Source organism: Zea mays, chromosome 3 (assembly GCF_902167145.1).
Source record: "Zea mays cultivar B73 chromosome 3, Zm-B73-REFERENCE-NAM-5.0, whole genome shotgun sequence".
Classification (NCBI taxonomy): Eukaryota; Viridiplantae; Streptophyta; class Magnoliopsida; order Poales; family Poaceae; genus Zea; species Zea mays.
Genome location: NC_050098.1, coordinates 174997608 through 175017380, shown reverse-complemented (window position 1 = coordinate 175017380; position 19773 = coordinate 174997608). Strand labels below are relative to the sequence as shown.

Genomic DNA, 19773 nt, shown 5'->3' with positions numbered 1-19773 from the left:
CTGCTTCATTCCGCCGCCCTTCTGTGCCGGGGAAACCAACGAGGAAGAGGATTCCTCTGCCGAGGAGGCCATGGCGGCGATGGGAGCGGCCGCCTCACCATCCCCTTTCCTTCTCACTGTGGGGAATATGCTACTGCCCTACCTCGCGCTACCACCGACGCATGCTGCGGTGGTGGACGAGCCGTACCGTGACGCTAAGGCTGCTCGGGCACTGGCCGAGACGGACAAGGCCAAGGGTTGCGCGACCATGGAGGCAGCCGCGGTGGTGCAGAAGCTGGCCGAGTCCGCCGTACCGCTTCACCTCACCACGGAGCTCGTCCAGCGTGGTCCCGTTGACATCGAGGCCAACAGCTATTCTGTTCTGGACGACGCGGCACCATCTCTGGCTCCTTCTATTCTAAAGTTGGCGGTGCACGCAGAGGAGGAGCAGGTTCTCGTCACCACGCCAACCAAGTGTTCGACAATGGACCTCAACCGCGGCGCCTACTCCGTCCCCAACCTCCCCGTGGTCTGCATCGAGGGCGGGCCAAACTCCAACGAATACGGCACCAACCGCGTCCTGCACCACACCATCGGCATCCCGGGCTTCTCCCAGGAGCTCCGGGGCTTCCAGGCTATCACCTACTACCAGGCCATCATCAACAACTCGCTCGTTGACCTCTACGTCGAGTGCGGCACGGTGGAGTTCACACGCCATGCGTTTGACCGGATGCCGGAGCGGCACCTTGCGTCCTGGAACGCCATGGCCCTCGCGCTCGCCAACCATGGCCGCGGCAAGGACTCGCTCGATTTGTTCAACCGGATGACGCGGGTGGAGAATGTGGTGCCAAATGCCATCACGTTCGTCGCGGGGTTCAGCGCCTGCAACCACGGTGGACTGGCCATGGCGGCGATGGGCGCGACCGCTTCGCCACTCCCTTCCCTATTCCCCACAGGGCAGCGACACACTCTACTCAAGCATCGCCTTCACCCGCAGCCTCGGGGACCTCGCCGCCGAGGCTGTCAGGGTCATCGTCGAGCCGAGCTATGGGTGCACGTTGGGGACGACGACTCGGACCACTACTGCTAGCAGCAGCATGTGGACATGACCACGTCACGACGAGCGTACGAGGTTGACGCGGACCACCCGGGCTCCGAGGTCGCAGCCGTCATGGCTGCCGCGACCGCCGTGTTCCACTGGGCCGGGGACGCGCACTACGCGCACCTACTGCTCCACCATGCGCAGCAGCTATTCGACTTCGCCAACACCTACCGGGGACGCTACGACGCCGCGCTGCAGGTGCTCGGTCTACACCCCGACCACGGGCTCGTTAACTCCTTCCACGCCATCAGGCTGCTGCTCTCCACCGAGTATTACATCTCCACGATGCTCACCTATGTGGCCCGTGTCAGCCTCATGGTGACGGTGGCAAGCCAACCTGCATCTATTTCAATTGATGCTCAAGGGATGTTTGATGAAATGCAGCAAAGTGATACCTCTGTTGCCATCGCACATACTGCCTTCAACAATTTCTTCAACACGGAGGAGCTAGATAGGTGGCTAGAAAGCTGCGATGAACAGGGTGAATTAGTTGGAGTCAACAAGATCCATGTGAAGCCTCAGTTCTTTGATGTGGGCAAGGACTGTAACTGGGCGAGGGGCATCCGGAGAACCGAGATCCAGCTCGCTGATGGCAAGAACTGTGAGCTACATAGGTGCTAGACAGATATCTTGGATGCTATAAGCAAGGCTCAACATTTGATTTACATCACTGGCTGGTTGACTATATTGGTGAGGGATGATAGCAATTCTGTCGACCTGCTTACGAAGGAGGGCTTGCTGACTACCCATGATGTGGAGATTGCAAAAGGAGAGTAGGAAATCATGAATGAAGTACTTCCAGCAGAGAGCCGGTCATCTCGGTTTGGTGTGGCTATGGATCTTGCAGACATATGGCCTTGCTATGAATCCAAACCATCTGATGTGCAAGGCTATGCTATCAAAGGGATACCAAATCTCAGAAACACATGCTATCGGAGTGCAGTATTGCAGTGCCTGTTGATGCTCGGTAAGCTGCTAGAAAGGATACTACCATCGACATGGTTAGCCATCCAAGGGTGCTCATGAACTGGTATAGCCATCCAAGGATACTACCATCAGTTCTCTTGTTTTATCCATAAGCTATTTTCAGTTGAGCTGGTATAGCACCCGATAGGGCGCTGCCTTTTCTAGTAGATCAATAAAGCGTCAGTAGCTCGGCCAAGAGGACCTACCAGAAGAGGAGGTTTTGTTCCTGGGCTCATCGCCGTCCTCTCGACCATTATTGCCCTTCACATTAGTCAAAGTTCTGATAATGCCACCATGCACATCTTAATTTGAACAAATCCAATTCCAACAATATCACATTGAGTATCATTAACCAATCTAACAGAACCTCCACCTTAGAGAATAATTGGTGACAAACCAATCTCTATTAATGCATATATAAAATGAAGTAGAGGAATCAAGAATTCATTCATCACCACTATTTGCACATCCAGTAAAAACAATAAATATCTCACCATTAGAATTATTGGCCTTAGAAACAACAATAGAGGCATTACATCCATCATTATTTTTACCTTTCATTCTATATATGTCAGCTCTCTTCTATTTGTTCTTGGAATTATAACACTTAATTATAAAATAATTGTCTTTTTCCAATGTTTGTAGAATTTATCTTCATTGCTTCAAGATTTTGAATGACCTTTGTAATCGTTAGAATTTTTTGCCTCTGTTGCAAATGTTTGATTTATTTTGTCATTCCATGTACAAACAACATTTCTTCACAGAAAGTACAACCTTTAAAAGATACTGTCGGTACCCTAAAACAGGGGTATCCCTTACTACAGTGAGAAGGCACGGTGCCCACGCGGCAATCTCTAGTCGCGTGGTAAACAGCGCCCGACCCCACCACGTGGACGGCTCTGGGGCCGCCACGTGGCCGGAAAAGTAGATACATCCCAAGGTATCAACGATGGGGCCGGACCCCCATGAAAAAGTGTCGGATCCCTGCATATACGGACCGGACCTCCAGGCAGGGTCCAGGACCTCCGCGGGTACAGACCGGACCACCAGGACGGGTTCCGGACCTCTCTGTATGGGGTCCAGGCCACTCTCAACAAGGTCCCGGGATTCTGGGACAAAGAATACCCAGGCCTTAATCAAGGCCACACGGGGGTCCGGAGCAGACACGTGTCCGGACCATACCATGTACGCTTCTGCTCCCCGCCCAGGCGGAGACCCGATGCTACCACGTGGCCTACTGCCCGTGACGTGAGCCAGCGGGCGGAGCCTGACGTAAGGCCTCTAGGCCACGCGACGCTGCATTTATTGCGGATAAGGCGCGCCGCATGTCTATTCCACTGGCAGGTGATGTGTCACCTCGGCATTTAATGAGCCCTGCCACTCCGCTGGTAGACGATGTGCTGCCTCAGCATTAAATGTGCCATGTCCACTCCACTGACGGACGGCGACCAAACCATCTTGCAGGCGGCGTGCCTGTCCATTCCGTTGACAGGCAGTACGCCCATGCTGCGACATACACTGTACTCATCATGACTCGCGCGTTACCAAGGAAGCAGCGCAGGATATCAATACTGTATGCACTACGGACGTTATGGCGCTCGGAGATCTTCTGGGTGGCACTGGCATTGGATACTTCTATATGTATTCCCTCCATTTTGCCCCTGGGCTCACATGTCGGGACTCAGCATCCTTGTACGTGCCCCCTTGAGCTATAAAAGGGAGGGCACCCGACGTTACAAGGCAGACACACTTAGACCCAGCTAAGGCTCGCACACTCACTCAAGCTCTCAAGCTCAAGACATCACACAGTGGAGTAGGGTATTACGCTCCGGCGGCCCGAACCACTCTAAACCCTTGTGTGTTCTTGTGTTCTTCCTGATTCCATCTAGCAGGCAAAACGCTTAGGCCCCTCCTCATCTTAGGATTTAGGGCGGGTGCGTTCCGCCACCCGACTGGAGAATTCCTCTCTGACATTTGGCGCGCCAGGTAGGGGGCTAGGCTTTAGGTTTTTGCTTGTTTTCTGTCTCAGCATGATGGTGCAAATCGTTGAGCACCGCGCTGAGACTTTGGAGAATTTCCTGGTGGAGGAAGAAGCTGCTTCTTCCATGCCACGGGTTCCCAACCGCCCAGTGCCGGGCACTGCTGCTGTGCACGCTGCACAGCAGCATACAACTGCGCAGACACCCCGGACTCCGTCGTGGTTTGCTCCGAGGGCGTTGTCTGCGGCCAGGGAGTTGCTGCGCCACCCTCCAAGCTCCATGGCCTCACCGGGGGCCATGAAGCAGTGGCGTGACGACGTCGACCGACTGCTCGGCATGGCGCACTCTGGCTCGACTAGGTCTAGGCCATGGTCATCCCGACGCCAACATGAGGCGACGACGTCTGTGCGCTCACCCTCTATGAGGGGTGCACAGACTGACGACCTCCGGGCAGAGCTCAACCGCAGACGTGCGGGAGAGGATGCCCGGGTCTCTCTAGATAGGGCGCGGGAGCGCCGACAAAACTTTGAGGGTCGAGAAGACGCTCGAGTCTCTCTAGAGAGGGCGCATGAGCGCCGGCTAAACATCGAGGCTCGCAACCTCGATCAAGACTTTGCTGCGGCAGCACCGCAAACCCCAGAGGGCGCCCCGGTTCCGGGCGTGTGTCCCTTTGGCCGGCGTGGGCTGCGCCGCGCTCGCGGATCATCTCCGCGCGGTGACCTGGCCATCCAAATTCCGGCCGCACCTGCCGGAAAAGTACGACGGTACATCCAACCCGTCGGAATTCTTGTAGGTGTACGTCACCGCCATTACGGCAGCAGGTGGAGACACCGCCGTAATGGCAACATATTTTCATGTTGACTTGTCTGGGCCTGCCCGGACTGGGCTCATGAACCTTACCCCAGGATCAATCTACTCCTGAGAAGAGCTCTGCGCGTGGTTCACAGCGAACTTCGCCAGCGCTTATCAACAACATGGCGTGGAGGCCCACCTCCACGCAGTGAGGCAGGAGCCCGGGGAAACCCTCCGGACGTTTATCTCCCGCTTCACCAAGGTACGAGGCATCATACCCCGTATTTCAGATGCTTCCATCATCACTGCTTTCCGCCAGGGAGTACGTGATGAAAAGATGCTAGAGAAGTTGGCCACGCATGACGTGGAAACTGTCACCACGCTCTTCGCTCTAGCCGACAAGTGCGCCAGGGCTGTCGAGGGTCATGCATGGCACTCGGCACCACAGATCAGGGCTGCCCAGACAGGTGGCTCGGTTGCCATCGCTCAGGACGGCAAGAAGAAGAAAAAGAACCGCGGCCATGAGAAGTCGTCGTCTGCAGCTCTGGTCGTCGCAGCCGCGACTGGGGGCTGGAACGAGCGCAACAAGCACTCACAGCCGCAGAGGGGTAACAGTGGCTCATGCCCTGTACACCCCAACAGTCGCCATAGCGCCGCGGAGTGTCACGAGATCATCGAGCTCGCGAAGCGTGTCAGCGAGCGGCGCGAACAGACCTCCCCACCTCGTCGCCGCCCTGGCAAGGAAAGGGTCGACAGCGGCGAGGTGGCCACGGGAGAACGGGACCTCGGCTATCAGTCACCCGAGGGGGTCCTGAAGGATGTCTTCACCGGAGGCTCCAACTCCGGTGACAACAACTAGCCAGGCTACCGGGGGGACCCCGCACTTTCTGGTCTACGGGTCCGAAGCCTGTCTTCCCCCAGAAACACTTATGGGCTCCCCACGGGCCCAGTCTTTTGATGAGTCTATGCAGGAACAGCTACAGCGTGAAGGCGCGGACTACACCGACGACCGCAGATGGTGAGCGGCGATCCGAAATGCACAGTACAAGCAAGCGCTCAGGCGCTACCACCAGCGGTTCGTGCATAGTAGGGAGCCCGGGGTCAGGGACCTGGTCCTAAGGCGAATCCCAAACCGAGAAGGGCTCCACAAACTTCCCTCTAGTTGGGAAGGACCCTTCAAGGTGACGGAAGTATGCCGATCCAGGCGTGTCCGCTTCGCCACAACTGAAGGAGTGCCTCGTCCCAACCCTTGGAGCATAGAGCATCTCCGTAAGTTCTACCCATAGGAACAAGTCTGAGGGGTTAGGGTTTCTTCTTTTTGAATCTAGGTTGTGCATACGTGTATGCCAGCCCGGTGAGGTCTGCCCTCATAAGCCTGGCCTGTTGGTCTGCACTCATGCATATCAAGTTATAAAAGAAAAGATTTACCCCCTTAGATATGCTCCTATGATAGTTTTATTCTGCTACAGATTACAGATATTATTATCTTTTATCTAACCCACCCATACGGTCTCCCACCATTGCTGGTATGATGACATCCAAATTGAGTAGCCAGGTTTGCAGTTTAGGACCCCTCTACGAAAGCAAGGGGGTCCAGCAGCCTGGGGGCCAGTTCTAGAGAATGGGTACTCGTCTCTTGGGGTGGTCCAGAGCTGTGTAGCCGCTTAGCTTGGTTCCGCACCCTAAGCCTGCACGCTCCACCACTCTGTGATGGGTATCCTAGTATTTGGAACTATAGCCCTGTGGGTCCGGGAACCTAGGGTCCGGTTCTAGAGAATGGATGCACGTCCCCTGGGGTGGTCCGAAGCCGTGTAGCTGCTTAGCCTAGTCTCGTACTGTAAGCCTACATGCTCCACCACTATGCGATGGGTGTCCTAGTATCTGGAACTGTGATTCAGGGGGTCTGGGCACACGACTGGGCTTCCCAGGCCAAATCCTGCAGGTCCTGTTGCATGAATCAAAGGGTGGCTGATACCAAACGATGGGTCCTAATGGGTGTGCTACTAACACTTCCTAGCCGAAGCTATGTGCAGGTCCAGGTCCTAGTTGAGGCTACCTCCTGGGGGCTGGGACACCAACTCTTTCTTAGGTATGCTGGTATCTAGCCTCGACATGACGAGCCTACATCCTAGGGGGCCAAGTACCAGGAGAGGAGTTGATAAAACCACACACAACAAGAACAAGCACCATACAGATAAGAGTTGTTTAATTGATAGTTCCCAAAAGTATCTTACAAAAACAAAAGTTATTACATTCGCCTTCAAGCGGAGCCCTAGCCTCATTTCTACAGGTATGAGCTACTCGATATCAGCAGGGTCGCGCTGGAAGCGCGCGACCGTCGTCTCCATGACATCTTGAATGTCCTCTCGGGCGACGTCTTCAGTATCGACCGCCGGACGTAGGCCGGTCACTCACCCTAAACATGGTGGCGGCCACTGGGAACAGCGGCGCTGGCGACAACCTGCTGCTGCAGCTTGCCAGCGGCGGTGGCCTCCTCAATATGTGCACCAAGGCGAAGGAGCCCTCATCATTGGAGGCGGCGTCGAAGCCATTAAAGCCAAAGAGATGGAGGCGTGAAAGATGGAGCCGCAGCTCAGCTCGCCTTCCACCTCATGGAGTTGGAGCTAGACCAGTTCATGGAGGTGTACCACAGGATGCTAGTGAAGCTCACGCGGAAGATGGAGCCGTAGCTCAGCTCGCTTTCCACCCCCGGAAGGTCGCTGCACAACACCCTTCCGTCCGAATGCTGGCGGAAGAAGCGTCGCCCCCACGGACATCTCGCGGAGGTAGGCGAAGTCGGTCGCCTGGAGGATGAAGTGGGGCGTGAGGTGCTGAGGTTGGAGGCAGAGCTCCTCTAGCAGCAGCACGAAGAAAGACGAGATCGGCAGCGCCAACCCGCAGGGGAGGTTAGAGACGAAGAGCGCGAACTCCCCAGCGGCGAGATCGCCGAGGGGAGAGGCGCCGACACAGATCCTTCCGGCGAACGCCAACACACCCCATCCAAGCAGGTTGCGCACCAAGTTGAGTGCCACCTCGGACTAGAAGCACTCGGGAGGGTCTAGCAAGGCCATGGCGGCTACGGCGACAGAAGAGCGTGGAGAACTCAAGGGCGAAAGGGCGCAGCAAGTGATGAGAATGACTACCGCACTTGGGGGAATCCCTTTTTAAGAAAGACTCCCCCACTCACGCCCCGAGACGCCGCAGAAAATCTCGCCCGACGGCCGACGCGCACCAAGGCGACCCAACCTCTGACACGGGGGGCCGAGCCCACGAGTCATACTCCTTGGGCGTCGGTCTCCGTGTGCGAAGAAGGCGAACCACCACGCGAGGAGCGAACCGTCGCGCCTCTTTATCTCCGTCGAAAGCAGCGGACCGGCCTCTAGCACGGTGGGCCCGGGCCCACGAGTCATACTCCTTGGGCGTCAGCCTCCGTGTGCGAAGAAGGCGAACCGCCACGCGAGGAGCAAACCGTCGCGCCTCTTCATCTCCGCCGAAAGCAATGGACCAGCCTCTGTCACGGGGGCCCGGGCCCACGAGTCATACTCTTTGGGCGTCGGTCTCCGTGTGCGAAGAAGGCGAACCGCCACGCGAGGAGCGAACCGTCGCGCCTCTTCATCTCCGTCAAAAACAGAGGACCAGCCTCTGACACGGGGCCCGGGCCCATGAGTCATACTCCTTGGGCGTCGGTCTACGAGTGCGAAGAAGGCGAACCGCCACGAGAGGAGCAAGCCGCCACCCGCGGTAGTGCGCCTCTTCACCTCCGCCGAAACCAACAGCCCAGTCGCTGAAACGGGGGCCTAGGCCCACGAGACATACTCTTTGGGTCTCGGTTCCTGGGTACGGAGAAGGCGAACCGCCGCGCGCGCTAGTACCGCGCCTCCTCGGGACCGCCACAGAGGACAGAAAAGGTGAATTCTCAAAACCAATGCAGCGGTATCGAGGCACCCCACGCGTGGCCCGGCGAAACCATTAAGTGCGGAGCCACGGGTCAGTCAGCCGCGGGGACAGATGTGGCAGTTGGCGTGACCAAGGGCGGGCTGGCAGTGATTACGTCAGCAAGCGCACGGAAGCAGCGCGCCAATCAAGCTTTGGCCCCACCTGCAGGCTCGTATCCTCCCCTGAGGTGGGCCCGGGGGCCACTGTCGGTACCCTGAAATAGGGGTACTCCTTACTACAGTGAGAAGGCACGGTGCCCACGCGGCTATCTCTAGTCGCGTGGTAAACAGCATCCGACCCCACCACGTGGACGGCTCCAGGGCCGCCACGTGGCCAGAAAAGATGATACACCCCAAGGTATCAACGATGGGTCCGGACCCCCATGGGAAAGTGTCGGATCCCTACATATACAGACCGGACCTCCAGGCAGGGTCCAGGACCTCCGTGGGTACAGACCGGACCACCGGGACGGGTCCCAGACCTCTCTGTATGGGGTCCGGGCCACTCTCAGCAGGGTCCCGTGATTCTAGGACAAAGAATACCCAGGCCTTAATCAAGGCCACGCGGGGGTCTGGAGACGACACGTGTCCGGACCATACCATGTACGCTTCTACTCCCTGCCCAGGCGGAGACCCGATGCTACCACGTGGCCTACTGCCCGTGACGTGAGCCAGCGGGCGGAGCCTGACGTAAGGCCTCTGGGCCGCGCAACGCTGCATTTATTGCAGATAAGGCGCGCCGCCTGTCTATTCCACTGGCAGGTGATGTGCCGCCTCGACATTTAATGAGCCCTACCACTCTGCTGACAGACGATGTGCTGCCTCAGCATTAAATGTGCCCTGTCCACTCCGCTGACGAGCGGCGACCAAACCATCTTGCAGGCGGCGTGCCTGTCCATTCCGTTGACAGGCAGTACGCCCGTGCTGCGGCATACACTGTACTCATCATGACTCGCGCGTTACCAAGGAAGCAGCACATGATATCAATACTGTATGCACTACGGACGTTATGGCGCTCGGAGATCTTCTGGGCGGCACTGGCATTGGATACTTCTATATGTATTCCCTCCGTTTTGCCCATGGGCCCACATGTCGGGGCTCATCACCCTTGTACGTGCCCCCTTGAGCTATAAAAGGGAGGGCACCCGACGTTACAAGGCAGACACACTTAGACCCAGCTAAGGCTCGCACACTCACTCTCAAGCTCAATACATCACACAGTGGAGTAGGGTATTACGCTCCGGCGGCCCGAACCACTCTAAACCTTTGTGTGTTCTTGTGTTCTTCCCGATTCCATCTAGCAAGCAAAACGCTTAGGCCCATCCTCATCTTAGGATTTAGGGCGGGTGCGTTTCGCCACCTAGCCGGAGAATTCCTCTCCGACAGATACCATCAGTTTTATCTTTTTTGTGCGAAGCCTCAGAAACCCCATCCAACATTATAGTATCATGACTATATAATAATGTATGTCTAAAGTTTGCAAAAGAACTAGATAAAGATCACTGTTGACACCTTTTTAGGGCGCCAATCACTCAACACGAACCAACGGCGGTGCTCTCTGCACAGGCGCGGACGGTCCGCGGCCAGGGGCCGGACGGTCCACGACCTGGTGCGAGGCTAGGGTTTCCTGCCTGATGGCCGGACGGTCCGCGCGTGCGCAGGGGCGGCGGAAGATCGGCGGCGGCGCCTGGATCTCGCTCCCGGGAGGGACCCCGTCGGGGAGGAGAGATCCTATGTGATGTCTAGGCTCGGCAGGCTGACCTAGACTCCTCTAATCGACGTAGAGTCGAAGAGAAGCGAAGAATTTGAGGATTGGAAGACTACCCTAGAACTATACTAGAACTACTCCTAAGAATAAATGTAAATTGTATTGATTGAAGGTTCGATTGATTGATTAAATCGACCGTATTCCTCTGCTTTTATAGAGGAGGGGGACTGGACCCGTTACCAACAAAATTCCGATCTTATCCCGAGATTCTCGCCAACAAACATAGCAAGAAACTCGGAAACCTAATCTGTTCTGCGCTTGCGCGGACCGTCCGGCCCACAGGCGCGGACCGTCCGGCCACTCATTTTGGCGCCCAACAATCACAAAATAACAAGACTCAAATCCTTATCATTATAATCTACCTCGATAGCCTATAAATCTGAAATGATCTCCTTGAAGACCAAAAGATGGTTAAGCACAGAACCACACTCTTGCTACTAGTGTGCACATAACTTTATCTTCATATGCATCTTGCTTGTCAAATCCTTAAACATGTAAATCAAATATAGTTTAAGCCATAAAGCAAATGCAGTTTTCTTTTGCAATCTTGCAAAATATTATTTGAAAGATGCAGTTGAATTTGAGTCAAGGCCTTCGAATATATTCTGTTCTCCTCATTGGTCCAATATTAAATCTTTTTACCGATTTTTATCAATAGCATCATCGACTTTAGCTGGTGTAAGAATAGCCTTCAACTTGACTTCCTATAGAGCGAACATTGTGTCACGATCCAGACGTGGAAGATCGCACTCTATCAATACGATGAAGAAATAACAATAATAACTTGAAGAAAAATATAATCTATTGAAATAACAACCGTGACGATGTGATGTACCTGCAGATTGATTGAGACATTAGATTTTTTTCAATCTTGTGTATGGCACTAATTCCACTTGTTAGCAAATAATGTAATATAAATCAAACATGAGACACATAATTTAATTGGAAAATCGTCGCGGACAAAACCACGGGTGCCAACCGTCAATCTTCACTATATAAGAAGAGTTTACATAATACAAGGAATATAATGGGTTGTCTATTTTCACATGCATACTTACAAGCTGTATATATAGAACGGTCGGACAACATTTCATTATAGAAACAAATCCGCTAATTAATATAACCTAAACCGTGGGCCCTTCAAATGTCGTCCACGTAAGACTCATGTTAGAATTTAGATCATATTGCAACAGCACCTATACAGTTGTCATCCACCACCACGACCAACAATGTCATCACGTCCTTGCCCTTACTAACACACTCCGTCCCTATCCCCTTTAGGACTTGTTCGATTAGACCAATTTATAAGGGGATTGGAGGGGTTTAAATCCTCTCCTAGTTAAAATGACTAGGATGAGATTTAAACCCCTCCAATTCAGAGCCAATCCCTCTCTGAATTGGTGTAATCGAACACGCCTTACTCTGCACAGTCCAATACCGGCCTTCCTTCTAATCTCGGTAATCTTATCCATGGTGAAAACTCTCCACCCAAAACTCAAATCAACAATTTTTTAAGGTTCAAGAGAATTGAGGATTTCTAGTCACCACTCGGAGTCGTCGCTAAGTGAGAATAGGCCGAGGCATGAAAAGGGTTGGGGGAAATTGAGTGACGGAGTCAACAATGCCATTGCGAGTGATTCATTTAGCCTTAAACAATAGAGCAAAAGCTTTACAAGAGTCAAGAGATACACTGAAATTTGGCTTGAGGCGCGCTGTTCTGCAAAAACACGTACTGCTTATTACTCTCTCGGTTTTTTCCATGTATACTTAGTGTTTGATTTGTGATTGATGCACACTTGACGCTATTATGGTTCTAAATCCTACAGTACATGTGCCCTACAATTCAACGCTTTCGTAAAAAGTGTTTGTTAGTGCGGCGAGCAATGTGCTTATGTGCACGCCATGACCCATGAGTGAGGAGCAGCACACAGCCACTAGCTACTCCCCTTCTTTAAAAGGAAACCACGCTGCACCCGAGGCTTCTCCATGCAGTTGCTCTATCTTTTTCCTCACCCCGGCCCGTTCCATCACCCTCACGGCAAGCCCTGATCACATCATCCTGCTTGTCTCTCCCCAACCTAGCTCCATCTCTCTTTCATCTACTCTTCCATCGATCGATCCATCGGTAAGAACATGCGATGCCCTCTGTGTGCGTGTGAATCTATGCATGCATGGATCTGCCCTCGTTCCTTTTCCTGTCCATTTTCCCGTTTCTTTCCTGCTTGCTATTTCTTTGGGGGTGTAGTTTCAGTTTTGCCGCAAATGGGGAGCTGCACTTAGAACTGCGACTAGTTGCAACGAGCCAGAAAACGATCTGCAGCAGCACCTGCGGGGCGCCGCTGGCTCCCTGATCTGAATATCTGATGCGTAGTAGCTAGCTAGATCTTTCGCGTGTAAATTTGTTGGATTTGGCGCTTGCTATATCTTTGCCTCTCCATATATAGATCCGGCTATTTGTATATCCTCGACAACTTTTCTTGCTTCTCTTCTTGAATTACGTGCTAGCTCCTGCTTAATTTTGTCATCTCCATGAGTCTACATATCTTTTGCTGGATGTTGTTGCACTTCTTCTTGAGATATATAGCTCCTCTCTGCTAGCTAGCTAGATCTTTCAGATCTATGATGACTTTACAAGTTTTTTCCCCTCTCTCTTAAAAAACAGCATGTTCTTAAGATCTATTTGATCTGAAGACTGAATGAAGCAGCAGCTATAGCCTATAGCTGTGTGAACCTTTGAGCCATGAATTGCTGATTAGCTTTGTGTTTTTTCCTCTGCACAATATTTCCCCTTCTAACTAAGCACAAAACTGAAGTGCAGGCATCCTGGCATGGGATGGGAAATATGTTTGTGTTTTTAGGTTTATATTTGTTCCTACACATACATATATCTAGTTACCATACAGTACAGTTGAGCTCCTGCTTAAGTGCTTAGTTTCGCAAGAACATCAAACTAAACCAATCTTTTTTTTTCTGTGTGATATGAATTTGATTTTTCATATTCAAAGCATATATAGTACAACGGAATATACTACTGATAAAACTCTCTTGTTCTTCTGATAACTATTTGACATCTATGAAAGCAATAATTTCTGTGACTGTTACAGTACTGCGTGAGGATGGGGAGGGGAAAGATTGAGATCAAGAGGATCGAGAACACCACCAGCCGCCAGGTGACCTTCTGCAAGCGCAGGAATGGGCTGCTGAAGAAGGCCTACGAGCTCTCCATCCTCTGCGACGCTGAGATCGCTTTGATCGTCTTCTCTACCCGAGGCCGCCTATATGAATATTCCAGTAACAGGTGACTGAGTTTTGGCTATTTCTGCTCGTTTCATTTTAAGATTATGTATGCATGCTGTATATGCAAATCATGCACCCATTTTTGGTACAACTTATTATATGTGTCTGTATGCATTGATCTAATTGTTATAGTTAAACTAGCTAGTAAAGTAAACTATAACTTATGTGATAACTGCCAACTAACTGAAAAGGTAGTCTTTTCATAAACTCTCCGCTCATCAGTTTTAGTTTCACTAGCTCCTCCCTATAGGCATCACAAAAGAATGAGTGATGTGTTAAATTTTGAAAATTACAGTGATAACCAAGGCCATTTATTTTAGCACACTTGTATAGATAACTTTCTTTCCATAATTTCACTCACAATGATAAGCACACTAATGACTTAGTAGTGTAAGAGCAAGTATAATAAACAGCTATAAGCCGACTAAATGCTTAGGTGGATGATAGAGAAGAGGAGAGAGGACAAGTAAACTATAAACTTATGACCGGCGGCTTCGACATAAAAACCAAAAAACTTTGTGACTGAGACAACTAACGTCCTGCATTAATACTGCATTAATACTGAAGACCTAATCATTATATAAATGTGCTAAATAGCAAACTGTAAGGATTCTTGTAGTCAGTTGTTGGCTTTATTATTAAACTCGCTCTAAAGCCTGTGACTGATCATTTTGAATTTTCATCACTGTGTGAAGATACATATAGGTCTCACTTGGATCAGCGTAACTTTTTTATAAGCTGCAATAGTTATATAGAGAGAGGTTTCCTTAGCAGTTAGCAGCTTATTTTAGCTGATCCGAACATGCATGGTCCTACTCGAAGACATTTTGGTACCCTGCTGCGTTTGTGCAGTTGGATATTAAAGAAGCATACTACTTGTGTGATAGTTTGGGACTTTGGTCGATCGCCCAGTTCCACGCACAGTTGCAAGTTCTAGTCCCTGGGAACTTTATCATTCTGTGTGCCATGCATGCCCTGATGAACCCATCACATGCATGGGCATGACCCTCATCTCCCTGAAAAGGATTCTTTCATTTCATGCGCACACTGTACAGACGAAATCCCTCTGTGTATACGTTGCATGGAGATGGAAACTGTAGGTTCTCCCTGCCCTCCTTCCTTGGCAGTGCTAAGGAGTTAAAGGACGCCTTTGAGGGCGTCCACGGTAGCTGTCTCAGATAGCTAGCTAATGTGGAGTTGAGAGAAGAATAAAAATAGTAATTTATTTCACCACTAATATTTGGTGTCACATGTAATATATATATTTAGTTTTTTTAGAATACGTGAAATCTTCTATCTATTTGCTCGTCGCTAGCTATTCTCATTTTCTCCGTATTTTCTGTCCATATAGTAAAGAGAGTAAATCTAGTTAGTGAAATAGTTAGCCATTGGGAACGTCGTCCTGATTGTTTGTGTTTTTCCAACTTGGAACCCTCTCTGCGTGGTGAACTCACCGTGTCCTCTCAAATGATGATGTGCATTTCTTTTGGTGGTCTTTGTTTGCATCTTTTTGTGTGCAACATGTGTCGTAATAACTAAAAGACAACCTGATGAATATACGTTGAGTAATATTCCGTAGTAGTACTATCTCTATTCTTAAATATTTGTGGTTCGCTACACTAATTTTTTTTAACTAAACCGCGATAAATAAATAAAACGGAGGATGAAGTACGTAGTAACACTTGTTAGCCTGGATTCTGGAATGAATGTTTGCTCACCAGCACATCTTTTTAAAGTATATTTCAGCCAGATATCTAACATACTGATAAACATGTGTGTTTCATTTCACAAGACACACAATCACTGTACACACTGAGATTTCTTGCGTACGCTTTTGTTTTCATGCATAAACAAGAGCTAGCTTGATTTCATTTAACGACTAATCAACATATTATTGTATCAGCGTAAGGTCGACGATCGAGAGGTACAAGAAAGCCTCTGCCAGCACTTCTGGAACAGCTCCAGTGACAGATGTCAACTCTCTTGTAAGCACTGTGTGATGTAGTCTACGATTTTCTCTATTTTAATTTATCGGAAAACGCTATTTATGGCCACATAACTTATCGATGGGCTTAAAGTCTGCAACAACAAATGTTAACTGCTTTTAACTACTCTCTCTGCCCAAAATAAAATTTGTTTTACATTTTTAGTTGATTTATACAATAATTAATGTATTTATTTTATATATGTGTCTAGATCATTATCATTCATTTGAACATAGACATAAAAATTAAGAGCTGAAAGGACTAATATTTTGAGACGGAAGGAATACAATAAACACACTGCTTATATGTGTGCGCGCGCGTACGTGTGAAACAACTAACAAATGTTAATATAATACACACACTACTTTTATATATATATATATATATATATATAAAGTTAAAACTTGTTATTGCTTCCGATCTTTTTTAACGGATGATCCCACGTCACATTGGAATTTTTTAGCAATACTTTCAGCAAGAAGCGGCAAAACTGCGCCAGCAGATACAAACCTTGCAGAATTCAAACAGGTATGGCGCATAATTCATAACTAGTTCCTGCAACTGTTCTAATTTTATCCGTTTGCATAGGATAGGCACTACAACATTTATACGGAAGTGACTTAATTTTGGCCAAAAAAACCCGGAAGTGACCGTTCCTTTGGTAAATTCTACTCCTACTTGTCAGGCACCTGATGGGTGAATCTACTGGCAATATGACTGCAAAGGAGCTAAAGGGCCTTGAAAGCAGGCTTGAAAGAGGCATTGGGAGGATCCGGTCCAAAAAGGTACTCCCTCCGTTTCTTTTTATTAGTCGCCGGATAGTACAAATTTGCACTATCCGGCGACTAATAAAAAGAAACGGAGGGAGTATATCTATACAAACCACTACAGTAATATATAGTCAGCTGATTATTTGATGTATATACACCCAAATAGTTGAGACGTCCTGTGAATTTGCTTTGGGCCTAAAATTATAGGCCATTACCATATACCTCGCTCTGATCCTGATAATACTTAACGTTTTGCACCTTTGAGTTTTTGTCAGCATGAGCTGCTGCTCGCGGAGATCGAATATATGCAGAAGAGGGTAAGGCATCATTCCTCCCTGTGGTATATTAAATGACACATATGAAGGCCTTGTTTAGATATCCATACATATATTCACTCAATCTATATATATTGAAGTGATTTGGTGTAGAATTTAGTTTAAATTCTACAAACCAAACTGTTTTAATTCATATAGATTGAGATGAATATATAGATATTTAAGTTTTTAGGTGCATTTTTCTTGACAGGACTAGACAAGACTAGTATTAATTATTTGAATTGCTCTTATATATATCTCATCTACATCTGCATGCATGCAGGAAGCAGATCTGCACAATGAAAACATGTTCCTGCGGGCCAAGGTACGTAAGGCTGGTGGCCTTTTGCTGCTACACATACAGGTTCTCTTGATCGAATATGTACTGTACTGTACTGTAATTTGCAACAGGTTGCGGAGGCTGAGCGAGCTCTGGAGCAGGAGGCGGCAGAAGACCAGACGATGATGGTGCCGGCGGCGGTCCGCGGGGCTACGACGGAGCTGAAAGCGTTGCCGGCGTCGTTCGACGCGAGTGGCTACTACCAGTACCAGCAGCATCAGCATGTGGTGGCCGCCGCCTCCGCTGCCTCCTCGTCGCAGTACGCGGAGCAGCCCCAGGGTCAGCAGGAGTACCACCACCAGACTGCCCTCCACCTCGGCTACCACGTTAAGATCGATTCCGCCGCCGACAAAGGCTTCCTCTAGGCGCTCGCGCGCATGCATGCGTGAAGCGTCTCATCTCATAATCTGACGTACGGACGATGGGTGCCGGACAGCTAAGGTAAGGCACATTGTCATCGCCTGACCATGGAGTGGAGTGGTTGTTGCTATATGTGCTTCTATATAGAGAGAAAATAAGGGGTAGATCCGCGAGTACCTATGTACGCAAGCTGTATCAAACAATATTGTCATGAGATATATAGATTGACTATATATGTAGTATGGTGTGGATGGATGAATCTAAAGTCTTAAAAGACGCTCGGTTTTGGGTGCCTCTCCGTGTTCGGTGGGCTACACGCCATCCATCACACGGCGCGCGTCCTTCGTGGGTCCATGCACACGGACGCAAAACCTTGCTTTCGACAGATGCGAAATTTCTAGACACACCACCACACATGTCCACACCCCTCTCCTCTTGGACTTCTCTCTCCCATGACGTCCCTCTTGGCCTCCCGAGCGCCACCACCGTGAGTCTTTCGCTCCTGTCTCCCTCTCCCCTTTCGGCTCCACCTCATCGTGCCCCTCCCCGCGTTTCGCAGCCTTTCCATGAGACAGTGAGCGCGCTTGGCGACACGTGGCCTCTTCGTGTTTCGCTCCACCAGCCCGCCTCGCCGTGGGGAACCTCCTTCGACCACCGCACCCCCTCGCCACCGACCATGCGTTGTCCTCGTTCGCGTCCCGACTCCCCACCGTCGCCCGTATTCATCAGCTCGCTCCACCAGCCCGCCTTGGCGAGTGGCATGGCCTCCGACCACCGCCTCCCTCGCCTCCAACCATGTGCTCGACGACCGCGACGACGACCTGCTACAGCTGCGGCTCCGGACCTCCCCACATCAGTGAGTGAAAGCATCTAGGCCCCTGGTTGGTTTTAGTGATTAAAGACAACACAATATTATATGTGACTAACGTATGTTTTGCAGAGAAAATGGTAAGTTAGATCGCATTACAGGAAGATGTACTAAAATGGTGAAAACAATCCCTGAGATAGGAACTTGAAACGACGGCTAAAACGACGAAACAAAAGATGAAGGCCTTCGTATTCCGAGTGTCAAGGAGTTGCAGACACTCGATATAGAGTTAGGTCTTTTATTTTTTTAGTCGTACTATAAAGAGGGGTTGTTGATGAGTAGTTTGACAAAGAGAGTTCTAGTGTAGTGTTGGTGCATATTCACACTCACATATAGTGCTAGGTGTCACTCTAGAACATACTCACGAGTTAGAACGAAAACTGATTTGAAAATGAGAAGAAAACAGAACTTAGGGTTTCTGGCCTAGGGACACCGGACTGTCCGGTGCGCCCTCTGTCAGTGGGGCCAACCTGGCTCAGGGAAGCCCCTTCCCAACTCAGAAAACCCGAGAGCACATAGTTTGGAAATTGAATTATAGCCGACACACCGGACTGTCCGGTGTGCCATCTGCCCAACGGCTAGCTGTCAGAATAGCTGTTGGAGGTGACCGTTGCCGCACCGGTGGCACACCGGACTGTTCGGTGCGCCCATGCGCAACCAGGTTTTGGTAACGGCTAGTTGGTGGGTGAGGGCTATTTATACCCCCTCCACCCACCATATTGATGGTCTTGCTGCCCACATTTACTCCTACACATTGCTAGATCATTGCAAGCACCACAAAGCTTAGTGAGGTGATTAGAAAATCTTAATCCCGCATTTGGACCTCATTAGTGCTAGCGAGAGCCACCTAGAGCACACACCGCATGCATTAGGCTTCTCTTGGTCAAGTGAAAGTCTACAGCTTGTTACTCTTGGTGATCGGCATCACCTAGACGGCTTGGTGGCGTTGGGAGCTCGGTGATTACCTTTAAAGACTTGTTGGTGACCCCACTCGTGATTGTAAGCGGTCATGAGGGATCCGCCGCACCGGAGTGGCAAAGGATCATCTCATAGTGAGCACTTGGTTCTTGCGAGGACCAAGGGGGAGCGATACCCTTGCGTGGGTGCTCCAACGAGGACTAGGGGAGAGTACTGACTCTTTGTGTCGGGGACCATAATTAGGGGTACCCCCAAGACTCCTAATCTCAGCTGGTAACCCCCATCAGCACAAGGCTGCAAAGGCCTGATGGGTGCGATTAAAGTCAAGGCTCGGTCCACTCAAGGGACACGATCTCGCCTCGCCCGAGCCCAGCCTCGGGCAAGGGCAGCCGACCCCGGA

At 50.5% G+C, this 19773-nt stretch overlaps 1 protein-coding gene and 1 pseudogene across 1 annotated transcript; both read left to right on the top strand.

The window, feature by feature from the left end:
- Window positions 1-668: 668 nt before the first annotated feature.
- Window positions 669-2207, top strand: LOC118476720 (uncharacterized; annotated as a pseudogene).
- Window positions 2208-12518: 10311 nt separating this feature from the next.
- On the top strand, window positions 12519-17825 carry LOC542039 (MADS-box transcription factor 21). The gene is made up of 8 exons (NM_001349557.1): window positions 12519-12646; window positions 13626-13819; window positions 15722-15803; window positions 16267-16331; window positions 16489-16588; window positions 16849-16890; window positions 17171-17212; window positions 17299-17825. Exons 2-8 carry the CDS (start codon window positions 13638-13640, stop codon window positions 17590-17592), a joined length of 807 nt encoding a protein of 268 aa, NP_001336486.1. The 5' UTR covers window positions 12519-12646; window positions 13626-13637; the 3' UTR covers window positions 17593-17825.
- Window positions 17826-19773: the final 1948 nt, after the last annotated feature.